At 36.3% G+C, this 24,724-nt stretch overlaps 1 protein-coding gene across 4 annotated transcripts in view; it reads left to right on the top strand.

Moving 5' to 3' along the window:
- Window positions 1-23,537, top strand: part of LOC127524842 (CUB and sushi domain-containing protein 1-like) — a 632,721-nt gene extending 609,184 nt beyond the window's left edge. For 2 of the 4 annotated variants that reach the window (XM_051916815.1, XM_051916818.1), the window contains 12 exons: window positions 1,989-2,162; window positions 4,967-5,140; window positions 8,405-8,478; window positions 8,577-8,688; window positions 12,071-12,250; window positions 13,082-13,144; window positions 13,938-14,099; window positions 16,592-16,704; window positions 16,915-17,002; window positions 17,226-17,358; window positions 17,662-17,718; window positions 21,132-23,537. In XM_051916815.1, coding sequence (XP_051772775.1) covers window positions 1,989-2,162; window positions 4,967-5,140; window positions 8,405-8,478; window positions 8,577-8,688; window positions 12,071-12,250; window positions 13,082-13,144; window positions 13,938-14,099; window positions 16,592-16,704; window positions 16,915-17,002; window positions 17,226-17,358; window positions 17,662-17,718; window positions 21,132-21,291 — 1,490 coding nt within the window. In that variant the 3' untranslated portion in view covers window positions 21,292-23,537. The remainder of the gene's footprint in view (window positions 1-1,988; window positions 2,163-4,966; window positions 5,141-8,404; window positions 8,479-8,576; window positions 8,689-12,070; window positions 12,251-13,081; window positions 13,145-13,937; window positions 14,100-16,591; window positions 16,705-16,914; window positions 17,003-17,225; window positions 17,359-17,661; window positions 17,719-21,131) is intronic. The other 2 variants (XM_051916816.1, XM_051916817.1) reach the window with 2 other exon arrangements.
- Window positions 23,538-24,724: the final 1,187 nt, after the last annotated feature.

Below are 24,724 nucleotides of genomic sequence, written 5' to 3'. Positions count from 1 at the left end.
TTTTAAAAATTCATTCGTCACACCTAAAGACCATTAATTAAGGCAAAAGGGTAAAAAAAAAAAATGCTACAGCAGCTACAGCACCTAAAATGTTCCCTTTAATGCATCTATATACAATTTGTTGTAAATTTTGTTGTTGACAGAATAAGCTCATGTTACGCATCAACTTCCCTGTATTTAATTATATATATTAAATTTAACGGATCATGGTGGAAAATTTGTGAAAAATTTTGATGTAAGTTTTAGGGATGACCCTAAATAGTCGAAGATTCGATGCTTCGATAGGAGGAGCCTGATTCAACTACCAATCTCACAGTCGAATCTTCACAGAGGTGTTATGAAACGAGATATGGGGGTGCACAATATCTGATTTTACATAGACGTACCGTCTCCCAATAGGTTAATATACAGCCTATTATGATAATGCTGTAAATAAAAATGTGAAAAGAAAGAAGCTTTTAATAAATATTTTTAATGTGCGTGAATAAATCCAACCACCCCTGTGTCAGATTTAAGTTTCACTTCCATGATCCGTGACCGACAGAGGAGCATCTTGGCGGCAGGGATTAAATCTTTAACAATGTCTGTGATAAGAAAATCTAAAGTGTAGAATTGGATGCACTTTGAAATGGTAAAAGATGATCCAAAAAACGCAAGATGCTAGTTGTGCCAACAGCTCATGTCCTACCACTCAACAACGACAAACACTGCGGCGCGCTTCTGCTGGCCAATGTTAACGAGCTGACTAATGTTAGCTGACTAGAGCGTTATTTGAAAAGACTCAAACGGACACGGACAGATTGGGTGAAAGACTGGATTTTTTTCTCTCAGTCAGGTAGGATACAAGTGATTTCAAAACATTTCAGCTGGTTCTAATTTGATTTTTGGATGCTGTGAATGTTTAGCTAAAAAGACTGCCACTCCAGTTTAGCGTTTATTGTCTCTGCAGTTAAAAGACAAAGTTGACAATTCTGGCAATACTTTCATTATTTTAATCATTTCTTTAATTTTAATTTATTTATTGATCACTCTGAGTTATCTAATTTAACTATTTGTGGCTTGTGTTTTGAATATATGTTCCCCTGCACTTCAGGCATTTTGCACTTGTGACTTTATTATGACTATTTCATTTTTTAAATTATTTTTATTTATTAGAACGGTATATTCTGTTCCAATTCAGTTCTGTAAATTAATTTTTGATTGTTTTTTGGTGCATCGATGTTGCGCTGTAGAGTTAAAGCTTGCTTGCACAGGCAATTTAGCCGATTTAATTTGATTTGCCGACATGTGAAATGCATATCTATCTGCAGTGTGGCCTTTCTGCAGTTATTTATATGTATTTTAAAGGTTTAGCCTACTGATCTAAATGTTTTTATTAATTTCTTTCTTCTATATCTTTGTGTGGTGTTCTGTACATCGTCCCAGAATGTTTATCCACATTGCCTTTCATTTCAGTTTAAAAAAGATAAAAATCATTGTCAGTTTCGTATATCACTTGACAGGCAGTTTGGTCGCTTTATTAGAAAGTTGTTTTTCTGTGCTGTGTGTGAGAGAAAATAAAAGTTGTCTTAAGGTGCAGGTATAGTCCTTACTTCATTTTCCGCGTCCCGCTCCATCTCGTGCACAGTTGAGCGCGCGAGCCTTTCAAAGTAGCCTATACTCCTTTGGCCTTAAGCGCGGAAAGAGTTCGTGCGCACTATGGATTTCAGTTCTATGCTCAAAAAGTGGTTAACAGAAAATAAATGGATTAAAAAATACTGTAAAAATGTAATTTGATACCATAAAATCCACTAAAAATACAAAATATTAAATAAAAACATTAAAAACATTGAACACCAGAGGGTTAAATTGCTATGCAGTCAAATACAACATTTCTGTAATTCCATCCATTGTGCTATGGCCAATTCTAATTCCATCTCATGAAAATAAATTGATCCAGTTCTTAAATATTGCCTTCTGTCCAACTTGGTTGTGGTGATGTTTTTCAGTCATCATGTGCGGCCAGCCTCCAGCTATCCGTTATGGGCGAGTGGAGGGCTCAGACCTGCAGTGGGGTTCTAGTGTTACCTACAGCTGCTTTGAAGGATACCAGTTGTCCTCTCCTGGAATAGCCACATGTGAAGGGAACGGCACATGGCGTGGTGAAATCCCTCAGTGTCTGCGTAAGTACTGCTCTGTTCCATTAACACAAAACAGAATTAAACCCCATTAGCACATCCATGAAAAGTGGATGTAAACAATATGTTTTGCTTCAGTGGACAGCATATTAAATTACTAATGAAAATGAGGCTGTGATATAAGTACAGTCCGTTTTGTGCTGACATACTTCACACTGCTTTCTGCATTTCTTTTTGTCCATTAGAAATTTGTGATTTCTTTGTCGCTCTGACCTGTCGCCCTGATAACAACTGATACCCATGCAAATGCAACTTCTGCAGAATAAATGATGTAGCAAAATCTTGACAAATTTCTGCCATCACATCATATATACCATCATACTGCCCAGCTCTAAATCCATATATGGGCCACAAGTTGATATTTTCTGCGGCTACATTTGTTGTGTTTGGAGTATTGTGTCGCTATGATGGAAGGTTCGTGGCTTGACTGAAATTGTGTGAAACGCAGCTACAGCACATCATAAAACCTGTTTTGACATTTTCAATACAAGTGTCAACACATCACAAATGGATCCCTCAAGTAGCCTGGCTTTCCAGCATGCAATGTGAAAGGTACGAGGTGCATGCACAGAATCTGCTGTTAAATCCTTCTGGCTTTTATTGTAAGCCTTTGACACAATGTCAGCTGTTATAACAAAAAAATCCTTGTTAAATGTGCCATAAAAAAGAACCCATACCATAAGTACCCACTCCAAGAAGCACTATTATATAGAGGAGAACAGGGCTAGTTGTCTAGTTGTCTCACAAGAAAGATGTCATGAGGACTATATCACAGTAACTAAAAGTTTGGAGGCAAAATACACAAATGTTTGTTTTCTCAAGCAGTGGTTTTGTAAACTCCTCGTTCAAAACTATCCTGAATTAGAAGCATTTTTGTGAATTTTATCCTCCAAACTGAATTTTTAATATATTTGTAATAGCTGTTGGATAAAATCACAATGATATATATTCAAACAAGTGTTAATTATAAGATTTAAAGTTGGATTTAAACTGAAAGAACTACTGTAGATTTTTTTTAATGTCTGGATGTCAAGCTGTCATGTGTTTATATGTTGCCATTTAAATAATTAATTATTTAGAACATTTGATTTCATGTAAAGTAAGCAATAAGGTATTGTGAATACAGTCACAGCTGAAGAGCATTGTTAGGCCTAACTTGAAGCATGGTACCTATGTGCTACCCCTTCAGCCATGACTGTACTGACAATACAGCACCTCATCTAATAGAGCTGAAATAAAAACAGAGGCTAGGAACTGTTCGCATGAGATGTGTATTTTATATTATATTTCTTCACACATATGACTGCTTATTTCTCAGAATGAGAAAACATTGTTTTCTGTGTTTGTTTAAACCAGACCTGTTTGCGGCTCAGTGCAAGTCTTCCATAAAAAGTATCAATAAACAGTATAACTCACTGAACATACAGTACATACCTGAAACAGAAAACTTTTAAATAATGTTCCTTGTGCACTTCGACCACTGTGGGCTTCCCAAAAAAGTTATTTTTGGTATCTTCATGGGGACTTACCATAGACTATCGTTTTTATACTGACCTAACAATATTTTCTATCCCCTAACCCTATCCCTACACCTAACCCTTTACAGTAATCTTTTTACACTTTTACATTTTCATAGAAATATCATTTAGTATGTTTATTACTCCTCTGGTTGGCCCGTACAATGTAAGTGATCTCAGGTTTTACTATAGGGATAAACGTAGTGTACACACATACTTGCATATGTGGTTTACGGGGACTCTCCATAGGCGTAATGGTTTTTAAACCCATCTCTTAAACATAACTCTCTTAGAAACCTTTTGCCATTTGGTTTATGAGGACACGAAAAGGGGCTACATTATATTGTTTACAAAACATTGTACTACCAATGTCATTATACCAGCTGATCATGCAAAAACGTGAATGGCACAGACAAACCACACCAGCAGGGGTCACAGGCTTATATTATATTATATTATATTATATTATATTATATTATATTATAATTTGCATGGTCTATAGTGTGAAACTATGCCTTACTTTTTGCTTCAGGAAAAACGGTGACAGCTATTCCTGGCCTCCCCAACAGTATATACCTCACAATGCAGCTCATGCTGAACATTGCTAGTCTAGTCTAGAATGTCTAGTTGACATTCAGCCTTCTCGAGTTCTGTCATATCACACTTCAGCTACATTTCCTCCACTGGTTTCCTATACCTGCTATAATCAAGTTCAAACATTTGCCTTAGCGTACAAGGCAGTCATTGGTCAAGCACCCTCCTGCATCTAATCCATGCTGATACCTAGGAACATTCGGCCACTCACCCAAGCATTTGATGGATTCAACTTCCCTAAATGTCAATCCCTGAAACCCTGTCAATCTTCAGATGCAGACTCCAGACTCACTTCTTTCAGCAGTAAATGCATTAATACAAGGTCATATTTCAATTGTTTTGTTCATTTTTTGCTTATTTCCACAAGATTGCTTTGTATCTATATTAGTTGTAATTTACTAGCACTTTCAGTTTGCCATCTGTTGATCCTGGTGGTCTCAAATGTGATGCTAAAGCTTCTAAATGCCTCAAAAATAAGTGAAGCACATGGGAATACAAGCAAACAGCACTATTATAACTATTATTTGACTACTGAAATGTGATTTGACTGCTGAAATTTGTATAATTCAAACACACCAACACCTTTCATGACAAAATTGCAGTGAAAGTAGCTGAACTGAGATGTTGATGATACTGAGAGAGCTAGTGGGCTAACTTTTTGACTTGTGTCCTTTATAGCTGTGTTGTGTGGAGATCCAGGCACCCCTGCAGAGGGCTACATAGAGGGACAGCAGTTCACCTTCAAATCAGAGGTGTCATTCTACTGCAGACCTCCATTCCTGCTGGTGGGCTCCTCCAGAAGAGTTTGTGAGGCGGACGGTTCTTGGAGTGGAATGCAGCCTTCTTGCATTGGTGAGCTACTATGTACCTTGGAAAAAACGCAATGGAATTCCCTTTGCCACATAATACATACAATGGCTTGCGAAAATATTCATACTAGGGCTGTCGATTTAATGTGTTAATTAGATTAATTAATCACGGTGAAAAATAACACGTGAAAATTTTTTAACGCATTTAACATACTTGCCCTGCGCCAAACCTATGTAGGTCATCTGACATTTCATACAGTTGTTTGATGACGATTATTAAGCAGGGCAACAACTCACTGCATGATGGAGCCTATAGAATGTAGTTAGAATGTCCCTAAAATTCAAGATATGGGGCAAAAAATGAGCCTGTTTGAGTTTTTGTCTCATTTACATCATATGATATAGGCTAGTTAAGCTATATCACACAAGTGCTGTTTTTCTGTCCAGAATAGCACAAGTGCAAATGCGATACTGATTTTTTACAACAGTTCAATAAATAAGAAGTTAATAGGCCTATTGTGTTATTTTAGACACAATATTGTCTGTTTTGCTCAATTTTGCCAATGAAAATATAAAGACAAAGCAGAACTGTCGCTTTAAGACCATCTAGCGGAGTATGACATCAAAGTAACACGAGAGCGATTCGAAAGCATACAGAGATGTCTGCTCTCTAATCGCTCTTGCGGTACTTTGATGTCATACACCAATCGGTCTGTGCAGCTTCATGTTCTACAAGCCTAATGATTTAATGGACCATTCATAAAGAGAACCATTTCCTTTACTCCTGAAAGAATCAGCCGTTTGAAAGAATCAAATGAATGAATGACTCAATGGGCCCTATTTTAACGATATAAGCGCATGGTCTGAAGCGCATTGCTCAAGTGCACTTAGGGCATGTCTGAATCCTCTTTTGCTAGCTTAACGACGGAAAAAATGGTCGGCGTCCAAAAGGGTTGTACCTAGTCTCTTTATGAGTCATGGGTGTGTTTTGGGGGTAACGTGCAATCTCCCATTCCCTTAAAAAGTCAGCACCAAGGCGGATTCTCTATTTACATGGCGGAATTTGCAAGCGGAAAGACTGAACGCTTCTTCAGAGAGGAATCATTTTATTTTTAATATTTAAAAATGTTTGTGTGCTGCTGTGCATCCCTGTGTGTGTAACAATCAGAGTTTACTCTTTTTTTCACGTTAATCTACACCATACACCATGATGACAAAGCAAAAAAAAAAAAAAAAGATTTGTGACAACTTTGCAAATTTATTAAAAATAAAAAACTGAAATAATTACATTGCATAAGTATTTGTACCCTTTTCTGCAACACTTGAAATTTATCTCAGGAGCATTCCAATTTCACTTGTGGATGTTACTACACTTCGAGTTGAGTTAACCTGTGCAAATTCAATTGAATGGGTATGATTTTGAGAGGCATACACCTCTCAATAAAAGGTCTAATAGCTGAAAATGCATATCAAAGCAAAAACCAAGCCATGAGGTTTATAAGAACTGCCTGTAGAGCTCAAAGACAGGATTGTGTCAAGACACAGATCTGGAGAAGACTACAAAATAATAATAATAATAATAATTCTGCTGTATTGAAAGTTTACAGAAGCATGTAGACTCCATAATCCTTAATGGAAGAAGTTTGGAACGATCAAGAGTCTTCCTAGAGCTGGCCTCCTGGCCAAACTAAGCAATTGATGGAGAAGGGCCTTGGTTATAGTGGTGTCCAAGTAGCTGATGGTCACTCTGGTTGAGCTCCATGATCATATATGAAGATGGGAGAAATTTACTGAAAGACAAACATTACTGCAACACTCCACTGATCTGGGCTTTGTGACAGAGTGGCCAGACTCAAGCCTCTCCTCAGTGAAGACACATGAAAACCCACTTGGAATTTGCAAAAAAGCACCTAAAGGACTCTCTCAGATTGTGAGAAACGATTCTCTGGTCTGATGAACCTCAGTTCCTAGCATCATGTCTGGAGGAAACCAGGCACTGCTCATCACCTGCACAATACCATCCCAAGTAAAGTATGGTGGTGGCAGTATCATGCTATGAGGCTGTTTTTCAGAAGCAGGGACTGGGTGACTCGTCAGAGTAGAAGGAAAGCTCAACACAGCAAAATACAGAGTTAGCCTTAATGAAAACCTAGTCCAGAGCATTCAGAACCTCGGACTGGGCAGAAGGTTCACCTTCCAATAGGACAATGACCCGAAGCACACAGCTAAGACAGCCAAGAGTGGCTTATGGACAACTCTGTGAATGCCCTTGAGTGGCCCAGCCAGAGCCTGGGCTTGAACCCAATTGAACATCTCTAGTAAAACCTGAAAATGTCTGTCCACCAATGGTCCCCATCCAACCTGACAGAGCTTGAGAGAATCTGAGGAGAAGAATGACAGAAAATTGCCAAATGCAGATGTGCAAAGCTTGCCACATCATACCCCAAAATATTTTACAGGTGCTTTAACTAAGTACTGAGTTAAGGGTTTGAATACGTATACAATGTACTTATTTCAGTTTTTCCTTTTTAATAAATATATATATATTATATATATATATTTATTATATTATAATAATTCGATAATAAATACATTTGGTAACACTTTACAATAAAGTTCCATTTGTCAACATTAGTTAACCAAATTAATAAATATGAACAACAAAATATACTTTACATACATTTATTAATCTTGGTTCATGTTTATTTCAACATTTATTAATACATTATTCAATTCAAAAGTTGTGTCTGTTAATATTATTTAATGGACCTGAGCTAACATGACCTAACAATGAGCAGTTGTATTATTATTAAATAATGTTAACAAAGTTTAATCAAGCGTTAATAAAGACTGAGGGTATGTTTACATGACAACGATTTACTAAAAACAGAAACTTTTTTCCTTGGTTTTTCGTGTACAGACAACACTGTCAAAATGACCCCCATTCACACCAGGCCAGTAGTTGGAGATCTCACTTTGTAAAGAAACACTATGTGCATGATGTCACCATTTTCACAAATTTGTGTTTTTGTAGTTTACACGATTATGGTATTGTTTTCAAAAACTTGCACATTGAAACCCCTTTTTAAAAGTTTGCATCTAAAAATGGCCAAAACTCATAAAATGTTTAAATTTTTAGTTGAAAACAGTGTCGTGTAAATGGCCCCTAAACAAAGATATATATACTGTAACAAATGTATTGCTCATTGTTAATGTGCTAACGAACATTAAATAATGGAACCTTACTGTAAAGTTTTACCATAAATTTTAATCAACTCTTATAAAAGTTGTGAACATCTATTTGTAGATCCAACCAACAGTGCATGTAAGGATCCCGGAACTCCAGCATATGGAATTCCAGTCCAGGCTCAGGGATTTGAGGTGAGGACAAATGACATTCAATCATTTCCTGTCCTTTAGTTGAGTAAATTACAGGTTATGCTTCTTTGGTTTCAGTCTCAATAACTCTCTTCTTTCAGGTCGGAAGTAAAATCTTCTTCAGATGTCGGAAAAACTATCACATCCTTGGCTCAACAACGAGAACGTGTTTAGAAAATTTAACATGGAGTGGAATGCAACCAGAGTGTGTTGGTAAGTATTGCTATATACAGACTCCGTTTCAAAATCTAGTGAGCTGTCTATGTTGGCAGCATCATAGTCCCCCCGAGCGTGAAGGCTGTTCTGAGAAATCATCTTTTGGCCAAATTCTAAATTAGCATCACATGTATCCTTTGCAGAGAAGGCAAAACCAGGATCAGTGTGACAAGGTCAGTGAAGGAAAAAAAAAAAAAAAAAAAATCAATCCAAGATGGCAAAACAAGCAAGAATTCTAAATATAACGCATTCAGTATCAAAAAGTATTCATAGTTTTCAGTCACGGCGTAGAGACCTGAAGGACAAAACCTCCTTAGAACTGCAGCACAGACCTGTCAATTTTCCATCTGTTTTAAGCCATGGATATTTAGATCACCTCTCAAAAGAAGAAAAAGTTATGTGAACAAATGGCATTTTATCAGCTCTTACAATTCATGCACCTGCTACAGTATTTCAGTCACTAAAAACAGCTGGACATTCTAAAACACTTAACATGCCCTAATATATAAGAGAGTGATATTATTAGATCAAATTAAATTTACACCTTATTAATGATGCATATGAACACAACACTCTAAAATGTACATTAAGCTTTTTTTCTTTATGATATTTCTTTTTTGTGGGAAACGGGAGACTTTGTTGCGTTCATAGATTCTGGGTTCATCTGCTTGCCTATACATAGTATGTTTTATTAATAAGGTGTATACTGAATTCAGTCCTCGAGTTACTGTCGAGTGAAAAATCAGAGCTAAAATTGTATCGTGTAAAAGCACAATTAGAGTATCACAGTGTTCGCTTAGCAACATGCTAACAGCGAACTCAGTTGGGAGTCAGAGCTGCTATGTGAAAAGCACTATGTCCTTCTTTTGTTGGCTGCTTCAGATCACTCACTTATGAGGTTCCATTTCACTTAGCATAGTGCCTCAAACGGAAGCTTCCTGTGTTGGCGTCTGACAGCAAAGCAGCTCTCTAGGTTTTGGAATGCAGCCATAGTGTTATATTCGAAACAAGGTTTCATCAGTGTGTGATTGATGATGTACTATTGGGAAAACAAAGGTAGGTGAGGAGAAAGAGAGCAAGATCTTTACACGGGAAATTACTGCAGGAGGGCATTGTTTGAAGAAGTACAGATTACTTCAGATTTAGGGCAACTGAGAGTGCTGATGTCAAAGACTCTGACAGCTTAGCAGAGAGAAGTTTGCTCTTGCAAATCTACTTTTTGATAGAAGTTCTCTGAGCAGTGTCATGCACTTGATCATTGCCACCGTCCCAGTGATCATCCTCTAAGCTCTATATGTGTATTCCACATTGTGATGCTTTTGTATTGTAAAGATTGTTGGGACAGGAACAGATGTGGGCCTGAGAATTAAAGTTAGCTAAATTTAAACTGCTTGTACATAAATTTGAGATTTTTGGACCCCTTTGATAGTGCGCCCTACCAAATCCTTAGGGCGTCTTGCCTGTGTAAAGAAGTCAAACTGTCAGAAGCTGAGAAGCAGGGAGAATTGAGTTGACGAAAAGTGAGGTGTGAGGACATGGTTCATATATTATGGAAGATGGCAGCACTCAAGGCATGTCCCAGAACGTTTCTCTCAGTGGTGCGGTTTTATCTCAACCGTTCTATAGTATGCAGCTGGGATTCCACTGTAAATCTTTCCGATATTGCTTTTATTGTGAATTGTGATTCTCTTATTTTTGAAAGATGCTCTGTTCAGGATTTTTAAAGCCAAGGCCATTACCAATTCCTGGACATGAAAAATGTAGTAGTATATAGTACTACAATAGTAATAGGGCTATATTTCTGTTACAAGTTAAACCGAACTTTTATTTTGACGAGTTGCCGTAAAGTTCCTAACTGACGACGAAGACTTAACAGAGCAGCCATCAAGTGTTAGACAGTATTATAGGTTATTTCGTGCAGAGGTTTTTGGTCATAATTAGAATCTCTATTTTTTCTGAATTTAGTAATAGGAAATTACTAGTGATCCAAGTTTTTATATCAGCTATGCGTTCCGTTAATTTTGTGAATTGGTAAGTTTCGTCAAGAAATATAGAGCTGGTTATTATTTTCTCTCTAATATTATCAATCTTGCAAGTAAAGAAGTTCATAAAGTCATTACTGCTGTGCTGTTTGGAAACATCAGAAGTTGAAGCTTGATTTCTCGTTAATTTAGCCACTGTATCAAATAAATATCTAGGGTTGTGTTTGTTTTCTTCTAAGAGAGTTGAAAAATAAGCAGATCTAGCAGTTTTTAAGGCCTTTCTGTACGCAAAAAAATGCTTTCTTTCCATGAGATGCGAAAAACTTTCTTCCAGCTGCGCTCCATTTTTCTGGCTGCTCTCTTAATTGCCCGAGTGTGCTCATTGTACCAGAGCGTTGAACCATTTTCCTTAATCTTCTTTAAGCGCAAAGGAGCAACTGTGTCTAATGTGCTGGAGAAAAGAAAGTCAATAGTTTCTGTTGCAACATCGAGTTCTTCTAAGGAGATGAAACTGATCAGAAAGATTATTTATAAAGCAATCTTTAGTGGTAGAAGTGATAAGCACACAAGTTAAGCACACAATTGCCTGAATTTAAGCTGTAATTAGAATATAAGTAGTGGATGCATTACTTTTGGAACATTTTGCATGCTACATTTTAATGTTTTACTGACAACAAGGATTGCTTCACCATGATAATTCCGCTGGAATTTTGTTCTGCTTGAATTTCTGTTAAATTGCAGAAATAACATTCTGAGTGAAAAGAAAATGTGCACTTGACATAAATGGCTTAGCAACATTAACACAGGTGTGCTTTTGGTGTTTTGTGCAGGGCCTATGTTAAATGTCCTAATATTGTGGAATTGTTTGACTTTCTTGTCTTGCATCTGTACTGAACAAGCTAATCAAAATCTTCAGGATTAATAGAAAGTTATAGAGAAGTGAGTCCGATCAAGATCAAAGAAAGTGGACCTCAAGGGCCAGAGTTCTGAATCCCTGATGTACACCTTGGAACGTATAGTTAGCCTTCTACTTATATATATATATTTTTTTTCTTATTCTTTTTATATATATATATATATATATATATATATATTGCGACAAAAATTACAGAAAAGTTTCAGAATGTAAAAGAATAGTAAACAGATACAGATGCAAGACAAGCAATTCAAACAATTCCACAGCCTCTTAATATATGTGGAAATAAATTCTGTAGGGTCTTATTATGTCCTGTATATAGAATTTTACTATAATAAATACATCAAATATATAGATGCCATGAAAGTCATACTGAAGTCTGAACATCAGGTTCATTTCTTCTGCATCACCAGAGTAGATGGATTTACATGATTGCCCAGGAAAGGAGACCACCTAATTTCCTTTCTCTTTAACTTTTCAGCACATGCCTGTAGGCAGCCTGAGACGCCATCTCATGTAGACGTGAAGGCTATAGACTTGCCAACTCTAGGTTACACACTCATGTATACGTGCCAAGATGGCTTCTACTTATCTGGAGGATCGGAGCACAGGACCTGCAAAGCAGATGGGAGGTGGTCAGGCAAACCTCCAGTCTGCAAAGGTACTGAAACCACTGGGCTCATGACTCCACAAGGGCTGATTCATTAACTGTGTCTATCGTGCCCTTGAGCAGGACACTTTACTAGCAGTAGCTACTGATTTTCATTTATACAGACAGGAATGTGAAGCCAGAAGCAGTTGTTTACCCATAAGCTTAAAGGGATACTTCACCCAAATATTAAAAATCTGACATTATTTACTCACCCTCAAAAAATAACAGGATACAGAAAATTTGCCTGTTTTGGTGAACATGATTTCACCAAGTGCAACATGTTCCTGGATCAGCATATTTGTTGATCCTGGAATAACACTGCAATCAATCAATCAGATTTGAGGGACAAGTTTACAGTTTGTCAAGTTTAGGCTTACAGCCAGGGTTAGGTGCTTCTACATCAGTGTTATCTTTACCTTCTGGTTTTAGGGATAAGTTATGGGTAGGGTTGGGTTTAGGGGTAGGAATAGGGTTAGGACTAAATTTTCGGACAGGAATGTTGCTCTTGTAAAAATCGTGGTGACCTTGTATTTTTGGGTGAACTATTCCTTTAATACTTACACTGCTTATTGATTTACAGTGATATATGTTAGTTTTTAATCTTGAAACCATTTAAGATTAAATCTGTGACTTGATTAAACTGTAAAAAAAAAAAAAAAAAAACTGTTACACAAAATAGGAGTGTTACCGTTTATGAATGTATAGAAGTTATTGTGTCAAACTAATATAGTGACTCATTCTCAGAAAAACTACAGCAAGAAACTTTGATTAACAGTCATTACCACTGTGCAGGTTGCATCCACAAATGTCAAATGATCAATTATCTGCTCTATTTCCTAGTTGGACCAAAAATAAACAGCAAATCAAATGAGGATCCAGACCTGCAGAAAAACAAGATTCGTGGTATGAAACCTTTCAAGTTTCCCTTGAATGATCCATTTTGCTGTCATAAAAAAATAAACTTGGCCTACATGAGTTTGAACCATGGTCATTGGAAATAATGGGCCTGTAATGTTGGTTCTGAAAATGATATTTTTAAAATGTCAGAGTAACAAAGATAAAGGTGAAGTTTGGTTATTTCAGTGTTGAAATATGACTGCCTATCCCATTTTAACTGGCAGAGACCAACTATTTGTAAGCCATTCACAGGTGTTTGGGAAACCCAGTTGAAAATTGTTTTTGCAGTTCTATTTAGTGCTGCTATAGTAGGGCAGAAATTACACACTTCAACATTTAGCACTGTTCAAAAGACACTCTTAAAATGATTGTTACATTAGATAAAATAACAACCAAGTGGCACCTGCAAACAAATTATGGTTTTCTCAGAACTAAAACTAACTTTTTTTTTTGGTTCTGGGCCATTTTTACAATTATGTTTTAGCAATTGGTTATTTTAGTAGATGAAATCAACTAAATGAATTCAATTTACAATTCCATTCCAATAACTAAAACTATGTTTTACTAACATCTGACAACCAGACGGTGTCTGAATGCTTGTGTCATTTGCTTGTCTTTCTTTAAATAAATGCCACTTGTTTTGATATTTTGTTACATAATGCAGTTACTTTCATGCAATTTAATGCCCAACTACTTTATGGGTTCCCTGTAGCTATAGTGTATATGTTTGTAATTGTAACGTATTTTATTAAGTTGCACAGAGGTATAGGTAGAAATGATCTGTATGCATTTTGTGTAGTTCCAGCAGATGTGTTCTCTTTGAACTCTGGTTGGGCTGGATTCTATGAGTACCTGGGAAAGAGACAGGCTGCTACAGTAACAGTCAATGCATTCAATGCCACCACCAGCCGGGTCAACGTCACTCTTCTGGAGCAGAGCGGGGTGCACATTAAACTCTCTGGTAAGTTGAATTTTTCTGCCAGGTTTTCGCACCATATTCAAAGAAGACGGCAGGGTGGCATGGTGCATATATCATATGTTACATAGTAGCCCTCGCTTTAATTTAGGGGAAATAGGGGTAACAGTAACAAAAATTGGAGAAAGAGCACAGGAACTTCTTGTCTCCAGCCCCAGTAACACACGTCCAGATAGTGGCTGCTAAAGATTTTTCTGGTCATCTAGTAGTCGTTCATTTCAAGCGATTAGTCGACTAATCGCAGGTTTATTAATAAACCATATAAATCATAATAAAGAGCCTTTAATGCCTACATAGCCTAATCAGTGTTCAAGTGCACGCATAAAGCTTGCCACAGCGCACCGGCAGAAGTTATGCTTATGAATGTGTTGGGGAAAAACAGCAAGGAGACTGCTTTAGCATTTTAATAACTAATTGATAAACTAGTGTTTTCTGTATTTTCGGCTGCAGTGATGAAGTTGACTATGCTGACTCATCTCCTCAATACACGTTTCATACAGATTACATAACCAAAGAATATTTGTTTTCCATTTGAATTGGTTCATTTAAATTTAGACATTTCACTTTCTATAGATACAGTATATTTTCCATGTCTGCAAGGCAAGTTTGCATGGAGTTTCGGTTCTTTTTTTTTTTCTTTTTTTCGGCGCGCTCAAGTTTACAGAGAGAGACGGCAGAAAGTGCACCCTGTTTGCTTTCATTATTTTAAAAAAGCACATCGTTTTGTTGTTATTGTGAGTGCACACAAATAAAAGTAGACTCTTCACAGATTCAAAAGATGTATTACTCTTATCTGTATGACCAAAAATCTGTATGAGTATTTTGAGTGCAAGTGATCGCACCGGCGCCTCCATGTTAGCTGTCATGCAGTCAGCACGCTTCTATTCAGCTTTCACAGTCCGCACAAACACTTGAATAGCCCGCATTTTTCTAGGTTAACGTTAAAATGAGCGGCCATGTAAAGTTGCTACTACTTACATGTTTCAGATGATAAGCCATATTTGAGGTCGATGAATGATAGGCTAGGGTTTGGATGTCCTGCCTGATGTACTGTAATTACCACATAGACCAGCTGTTAACGATCTCTTCGTCACAGATTGCGTGACTTCGCTACTTCCTGTGGATTTTTTTTTTTTTTTCCTGCGACTAAAAAATTAATAAAATTTTGGTTGACCTAAGCCTTTTCTCATCAACAAATGGTTTGTCAACTGTTAGGGGGCAGCCTTATAGTGGACTTTAAATTTTTTATATTTAATCAAAAATAAATAAATGGAAACATAGGCCTCAGGAAGGGGCAAGGCCAACACAACAAACAAAAGGTCTCCTAACTTAATTTTAACCATAACTTACTTATTCATAAACATAATTAAATAAACAACAATTGAGCTTCCCTACCTCCCTGACTACACACATAAACAGGAGAAAAACAGTTTCAAACAAAATGGCACCCACCTCCCTACAGGTTTCCTCACACAATAGAACTCAAACTCTAAATAAATCTATAAGTACACTGAATTCACAGCAACATTGTTGACACTTATCAGCAACAAGACACAGTAAAGTTGACTGGAGCAGAAGAAAAGAAGTCCTTGTGGCAAGTCACACTCTGCAACTCTCTCACAACTTTCTTTGAAGCAGTGCTGGCTATGCTGGCCTTCTCCTGGCAGGAGCCAATCAGTGAAGTTGAGGTTGTTAGGCAGCAAATCATCAACAGGTGAACACAATCAATCCTGTGAGAGCAGTAGCAGTCACAGAAACAGAAAAAAAAAAAACAAAAAAACAAAAACAAACACACCACAGAGGCAAAAAGAACAACATCACAAATAAACATAATACATCTCACGATGTAACAAATACAACAGAAGATATTTATCAGTCAGTAGAGATCTTGCAATATTAAAGCAGTAAATACATCCACACGGCTGTCAGTGGACAGGACTGCTTTAGGTTATTTACATTTCCACATTACTCCACATGCTCATTTGTATAGTGGAAGGAAGAACTTGTTATGAAGGAGTGTTGATAGCTACTATGTGAAGGAGTTGTGTGCGAGTCAGTATAGAAGTGAACTGATGTGCATTCAGCTCCTGCAGCAACAATATGACATCAATAAGAGCCTGCTCTTACATATTGAAGGTGCTGAAAGAGAAGGATTTCCTTGCTTTCATGGGAGACTGGGAGATGGAGAGTGAATAATTGAATTAGCATTGCATCTTATTCCTTCAGTGTTGAGATTACACCCAATTTCTCAGATGCATTGAGCAGATTTGATAGCTATGGATGCTTTCCGCATTTACCAAATATGTTTTCCTTTGCCCTACTTACTAGTCCTAGACCAAAAATAAAGAGAAAAATATTACAAATGCAGTTTTATAAAAATAAATTCCAGATGATGGATATTGTTGGTATTCCAGTTAAATTTTTTCTTATGTGTTTTTTTTTTTTTTTTTTCCTCTCTCTCTCATTTTGTTTTGCAGGAACTTACAAGAAAGAAGAAAATCATCTATTATTGAAAGTTTACCAGATAAGAGGCCCAACAGAACAATATTTTAGCAAATTCAAAAACGACAACTGGGCAATGGATGGATATGTGAGTACCATAAAAGTGGTAATAATTTGATAAAGCAGTGATGTTTTATTACTATGTATGTGAGCTGCCAATTTGCATTGCTATGTTACTCATAAAAAAGCTTTTAATATTAATTGAAAGGCATTGTTTTGCTATATTTTGCTATATACATTGCTATATACTATAAAGCTTTTTCCTGTTATATCTCCATGTTTTTTTTTTTCTTCTTAGGTTACTGCAGAATCAGAGAAAAAAATGTTTGTTTACCAAGGGCACATTCACAGCAAGGATTTTGGGAAGTTTCAGTTAACAAGACAAGGTAGATTTATTTAGTTTTATAAATTCTGCCTTTTCAAATGCCTAATAAATGTATTTATATAATATTTATATAAAATCTATAAATGCCATTTTATTAAACTACTATATACATATACATATATATATATATATATATATATATATATATATATATATAATACAGTATACATATTCTGAACCGATTTGGTAGTAATTTAGAGTTGTTTGTTTGGATTTTCCCTCAGGTCTTATTACCACAGATATGGATCCATCTAATCCTTACTATGGCACAAACAGCAGCTCTGTGGCGGCTGCCATTCTAGTACCCTTCTTTGCGCTTATTTTATCAGGGTTTGCCTTTTACCTCTACAAACACAGGTAAGAGCTGCTGTCTTTTCCATGTGTTGAAGTTATTTGTCCATAATGAATGTGAATCGGCATTGTGTCGCTGTAGTGATGGGAAACTCCTTTGCCAAACCAGTAATTGTGACTGATACAGACAGTTAGCAATTCAAATCTCTGCAAACAAAAAATGTCATTGAGATCAAATATAGGCAATGCTAAAAAAAAAAAAAAAAAAAAAAAGCATGGGAGTTTTCCTACGCAAACAAAACAATGTGTCAAAGTTGTCATGAAGCATGACAGTTCCCCGATATTAAAATAATAAAAAAAAATTGGCAGGACTCTATCACAAGGCACAGATGACAATGAGAGACCCAAAGACCTGGCCGCTTCCAGGTAAGTCACCGGAAGCTAATGCCACAGGCGACGAGCCCTTTACAGTCACACCTTCATTGTCTGCATTTTATTTGCTCATCTTGTCTGAGGCAGGGCAGAGTGCAGGAATTATGGGAAATAAAGTGACTTACATACTTTGTTGTAGTCCCATATTAGATTTTCATTTCTGTCAACCCTAATTTGACCAACTAAAAGTCATCCTGTTTATTTCTGTTTGTGTACATTTGCCAACAGAATATCATGAGAATTACGTCTGATATGGTGATGTGCCAGACGCTGTTAGTCAGTGGAAATATGAATTGGGTACGGGATGTAGGTCATTTATTTAGATTTAGACCATACAATTTGAGCAAGATCATAAATCATCCACTGCCATCCGAGGGAAGCCTGGGAATCAGTTACAGTTTTCAAAATTTAGATCATCAAGAAGTCAGTGACCTTTCCAAAATGTGTATTTTATGGTTTTAATTAGCGTTGGCACAGAAAGTAATGCTTCCAATTGAATAAGGAGAAGAATTTTAAAACTGCCATGTTCGGAATAGCATACTACCATACACATACAGTACATATAATACCAGATTATAAACTACATTTGCCATAATGTGTACACATGCAGTATACAATAGAGCATACTGCACTCGGAACTGAACACCATAATGCATTTAATTTCACCTCCAATTTCCAGTATGCTGAATGAATCGGAAGTAATTACAGATTTTTTTTTTTCTTTACTCATTATTTGATCAGCCAAGATTGAATAAAATGCAAAATAACTTAAAAATATTATTTAAATATGAGGTCATGTGACAAACACAACTAGGCTTGACAATGCAGCATACTGCTGAAATATTTATCATAGCATGAAGTATAATAATTAGGGGGGAAAAAGTTGGAATGTTCAAAATATACTGCATAGTATGCTGATATTCCATTCCAAACACAGCCAAAGGCATTATTCCACCATAAATGTTTCAAGCAGTAGTATACCACATTATCACATGACTTCACTGTGTTTGTCAAAAGACTTGGAAATAAATTATGTTGCTTTTTTAATCCAATGTTGCATAAAAATGTTGATAAAAAACATTTTGGCTGAGATTACTTCTGGTTCATGAATCACCCTAGAAGTAGAAGGTCAAATCAAACACTATGCATTGTGGGATACAGTGTTCCATGCAGTAAGCATATCTGGACATCTGGGTAGTGTTGCACCAGCCATTTATAATTTATTACTTAAATTGGAATGTTAAGTCCACACTAGAGGCTTAGTAACTACTAACTAGTTTGTAACTAACTCTGTACTTTATTCCTTTGCACCATTTGTTCTTAAAGGGATAGTTCATATCTTGGCCCTTCCATGCTTCATAACGGGAGTGAATGGTACCCTAGATTTTGAAGCCTAAAAACGTGCATCCATCCATCATAAAAGTAATCCATACGGCACCAGGAGGTTATTAAAGGTCTTCTGAAACTAAGCGATGCATTTTTCTAAGAAAAATATCCATATTTATAACTTAATAAACTGTAATCACTAGCTTCCGGTAACGGCCTCCCGCGCGTTCACGAGAGAGTCAAGTTCCGGCAGAAGGGTGACCTCTGACCCGACTTAGGCCATATGACAAAGGTGAAGCGTAAGCTCAGGTGAGAATTGATGAACGCGGAAGTGCAGAGGATAGAGCAAAACAAAACGCCGGTCATGAATTAGAAGTCTAAAATGAGAAGTTTTAAAGAAAAATGTCTGAGGATTTCGATATAATAGAAGAGGAGCTACGTCATTCATCAGGTCAGAGGTCACCCTTCAGCCAGAACTTGACTCTCTCATGAACGCGCAGACGGCCGTTACCGGAAGCTAGTAATTACAGTTTATAAAGTTATAAATATGAATATTTTTCTTACAAAAACACATCACTTCGCTCCAGAAGGCCTTTATTAACCCCTGGACCCATATGGATTAGTTTGATGATGGATGGATGCACTTTTTTGGGCGTCAAAATCTAGGATACCATTTACTCCCAAAATAAATCTTGGAAGAGCCAGGATATTTTTTAATATAACTCTGATTGTGTTTGGCTGAAAGGAGAAAGTCATATACGCGTAGGATGGCTTGAGGGTGAGTAAATTATGGGATAATTTTCATTTTTGGGTGAACTAACCCTTTAAGGCAGAAAGTAGCTATTAGGTCGTAAGCTCTCCATAAAGTAATGTGTAGTCGCCTTCAGTAAAATGACGTTTACCCTCAATGATCCAATAGCAGCCTTCAAATACATGAGCAGAAGTTGTGTATAAATGATGTGAATTTCAGTTTATCCTTCATTCTAACTTCTTTTGCCTCACGTAACTAACGGTAAATATACTGTTAAATATTTCCTTAAAATACGATACTTAATAATGAATAACAACATAGGTATTTTTATTTGTAAATAACATTCAGAAACTGTATTTGAAATTAATAAGGATCAATAAATAAATATTCATACAAAAAAAACATAATAAATTACATTTATTTATTATGACTGGTTTTATTTGACATGCACAACAAGGAATGATGCACACAGCGGCGCTCACATGTTGAAGAGCAGCTAACAAAGTAATCTATTTACATAATGTTCTCTCTCTTAAAATGTAAGCGAATGTAAATGTCAGCATTATCATATATGTCTAAAGAATTGAAGTATGTGAGGTAAAACAAGAGCTTACTGATGCATTTCAGTCTGCCTGCTAACTTAGTTGAAAGCTCCGATCAGAGGCTTCCGTGAATATTTAGTTTATACCTATGTATAAACTAAATATTTATGGAAGCCTCTGATCAGGAGTTACGCTTCAGCTAAGTTTAATGGTGCAACACAAAAATGTTTTGTAGCGCTTAAGTTATAACTTCGTGCCCATTTATGTCAAAACTAGGCTAAGTTGTAACTTACGTACAGCTGGTGCAACTCAACTATTGGTCACAAGCCAGATTGATTACTTTTATGATGCTTTCATAGTGCTTTGGATAAGAGCAGCTCAGACATTCTACATAAGATATTTAGCATTTCATGGACGAATGTATGGGGTGGGAATGACATAAGGGTGAGTAAATGGCCACATTTTCATTTTTGGGATGAATTACTTCTTTAATTGAGTGTGTTTTCAAATGAAAAATATTCAGTTGGTGGAAAGAGACAATTTCTCTTGTCCTAAAGTTAGAATTTAACCCGGCTAACACATTTGTCACTTCCCATTGTTGGATGAGGACATCATGTTCTTTTGTTTTAGGTTTTATCTAACATTTCTAATGTTGTTCTTTCATAATTAAAAATTACACTGGAATGTGTTGTTATAAATGTAAATGAATTAGTACACTTGTGTTTTTGCTTTGAAAGAAGTTCCTACTCTTCTTAACTATTTATCGTCTTTGTTTTCCACCTTTCCAGAACAAGACCAAAAGTTCAGTACAACGGATATGCAGGTCACGAGAATACTAATGGACAAGCTTCATTTGAGAATCCCATGTATGATACAAACATGAAGCCAACAGAGGCAAAGGCTGTGAGGTTTGATACGACCCTCAATACAGTCTGCACAGTAGTATAGCCTTCATTATCAGCTCTGGGCCGGCCTCATGGGTAAGCAGCAGAGCAGTGGGTGCCAGACGCCAGTACTCCTTTACGACTGACTGCACTTTGCTATAGATGTGACTCACTTTATCACAAGCTTACAATGGACGAAATACAACCGATGACTATTTTTTTTTACAGAAAAACAAAACAAAAAAAAACTTCAAAGAAAAAAGACTTTTCAAAGAACGAAGCTCACTTGACGCATGTTCGGCCAGAACTGAGGTCAACATTCTTTCTGGGATCTGTACCATACGTGGCACTTAAAGGATGAAGTTTTTTTTTTTGCTTTTATCTTCTTCTTTTTTTTTTTATGTATCACCCCCCTCCCCCCTTAAAAGAGACTTCCTGGGAAAGATACTGAAGTGTCTTTGAACGCCACAAAGTTGTTGACACAATGTATTTTCTTCAGTGAAGACAAACCACAAAACGAGAACGCAACTGGACTACTGTGGCTTAGCACACTTAATAGATCTCCACCAAGAAGGTGACAAAACGCTACAAGAAAGGAGAGACGCTCGCCTCCGGGTGGAGGACGAAACTCAACCTCTGCGTTGAGAAAAGAAATAAACTTTATCGCACAAATTTTGCACTAGTATGAAATGGATATGAAATCAATGTATTGGATGAAAACAAAAAATAATATACAGGGTTTTATTGACCATATGTATATAAACATAAACTCATATCCATAGAGAGCATGATGTCATGCTACGGCTATCAAGAGAGACTGAATTTATTTTTGAAATGAAGTTCTGTTTATGTTTACAAGGTGATAAGGACACAATTGAAACTCACGATCATGGTTTTTGATTGCTTTTTAATGCATTCATCATACAGCACATTTCTTCGTGGCGTGTCCGATCACTTGCTTGGACTAGCATAAACACAAATGCTGATAAATTACATTTCATCTTTAAGTTTGAAATCACAATAGCTTTACTCACCAATTTGCCGCATCACCAATTTGCTTTCATTACGTATCAGATATACCTCTCGTGCAGAACATGACTGTATGTTGATGGCGCAGATTTTGAGTTCATTTATCAGCTCTTAGTGGACGCCTACACAAGATTTACCTGAGCCCACAAGTTGATGCATTATTTTCTTTTTCCATTCCTCCTTTTTCTGAACCAGTGTGCATCGCCCGTAGCCATTAGAGACACAAAATCAGCGGGGTTAAGATCGAACTTACTCTCGAAGAAACACTGCCTTATTAGATTCAGAAGCATGACCGGGCCACACCGGTTCCCAATGACCCATATCATTAGTACATTAACCTAGATGAAGAGCGTAGGGCTGCTGGGGTGCATATTCACTGTGATTTAAATGTCATCACCACGCTGATACCAGTGCATGTGCTAAAACTGTAAGTGCTCCCATTTTTCCATGTGAACTACGTGATGCCTGATGTTTTCTCGACGCCGTGTTACCATATGCACTTGCGCGCTACACATAGATGGCTTCGAGCATAAAATGTGCACAATGGCATTGCTGTAGGTTTGCTGCCGGATATCAGATATCATTTTCACATTGATTGTATTTTCAATCAAAACCACGCTTCGTTTCCAAGTGCGTTTGGATGTTTTCCGTTGCGTCATGCTCTCAGATCGAACCATTTCTGTGTGCGTTGGATTCGCCAGGTCGGCCCAATGGCGGTAAAGGGCCGTGTCGGTTTTGTCACACTGCGGATGATCCACGTCTTGCCTTTTCTCAGGCTTGCTGCAATAATGTTTCTTTGTTCTGTTGCGTTTTGTACAGTTTTGTTTCCTCACGACTGTAAAATAGTTTTGCGACTGTCAGGCTGTAAAACTGCATTCAAACCAACAATTGTGCTACTCGCCATTGTCATTCGATCATGTGCTGCTGACTTGAAGTAGGTGCAAAAGATGTTTTTGTACAGAAATATATTTTTTATGCAGAATTTGTAAAATTATTAAATATGCTGTACTTTTTTGATTAATGTAGGTAAAATTGTTAAAATAAATGTTTTTACTGTATAAAAATGTAAATTAATTGTTTATCTACCCATAAGTATATATCTATGGTTTCAAATTTTCCAACAAATGTCAATATGTACGAGCTTTTATGAAATATTCAGCTCGTATGTGTTCTTGACGTGAGCAAAATCATGAACCCTAGAGAACTGTACTGCTGATTGTTAAATGACAAATATTTTGAAAAGTATTATTTGAGATAAATATTAAACTTTTTCTAAAAGTACACGTTCTGTTTTTCTTCAAACGCAAGTGAATTTTTTGAGGTATACTATACATGCCTGGAATTCACAGACCATGTGTAACTGTAACACTATTGGTCTTTAGATAGTTGTCTAATCATTTTAAGGTATGCTTGTAAGTAGGGGGTGTAAATATTTGGCTTGACGATTCAATCATGAATCAGAAATTTGCTCTGAATTTTTAGTGCAAAATACTGACTATATATAAATAATATAAAATGTGTTGCAGACTGTTGACCAGCACTGTGAATTGGAAAGCAAAGCATTTTTACACCCCTACTTGCAAAAGGTGAATTTTTTGTTTTGTTTTGTTTTGTTTTTGTTGTTGTTGTTTTTTTGGACAGATTTGTTATATTAACATTTTCCATTAAACATTAGATAATACATCAGGTACAGTAAAAGTAATATAATTACTTTTAGCTCAGCAGTTTCATATATTGACATTTAGGAGCTACATTCTCACTGTATGTGCGAATAGTGGTAACCACATGTGTTGTTTGAAAATCCAATTTCAATTATAATAGTAAAATATGCTCAGGTCACATTTCACCCCAAAAATCATAATAATAACAATATAGGAAATTATACTTTGCATAAATAAATGAAATTTATTTTAGGACCATTGTAATATTTTGGATTGTTTCAATTTAAGTATAGTTAAACAGATTTACCCCCTAAATTCTCATTATTGTAACTTGTCTGGGTGTTTTACTTTTGAGGGTTTTTATTATTATTATTATTTATTAATATTATTATTCTCAATGATTCCCTCATTACTGTAATACAGTACTACTTTGTCTGTATTACAGTAAAAAAAGTTTAACTAATGTAGTCTATTTGAGTAATTAAACCAGCATAAAATGGTAGTACAACAGTCTATAAGAGTACTTTATGAACTATTTTTTCCACATTACAGTCATCACAATGAAGATGATGATTATTATTATTTTAATTGCATAATGGCAATGATAAATGGGGGAGAGGAAAATAGTTAATAGTTTTGAAAATAATGTCATGTAAAAAAAAAAAAAAAAAAAATCTTAATGGTCTTAAAAAGATTTTAAGTTAAGCAAAATATAATTTCGTATTTCTGTCTTTGGGGTCCTGGACATGTTCTTGACGGGTTTTATGAGGTTCAGCCTCATGCAGTTACATGTAAATCAGTGGATTT

Source organism: Ctenopharyngodon idella, chromosome 13 (assembly GCF_019924925.1).
Source record: "Ctenopharyngodon idella isolate HZGC_01 chromosome 13, HZGC01, whole genome shotgun sequence".
Lineage (NCBI taxonomy): Eukaryota > Metazoa > Chordata > Actinopteri > Cypriniformes > Xenocyprididae > Ctenopharyngodon > Ctenopharyngodon idella.
This window is presented reverse-complemented; position numbering and strand designations above follow the sequence as displayed.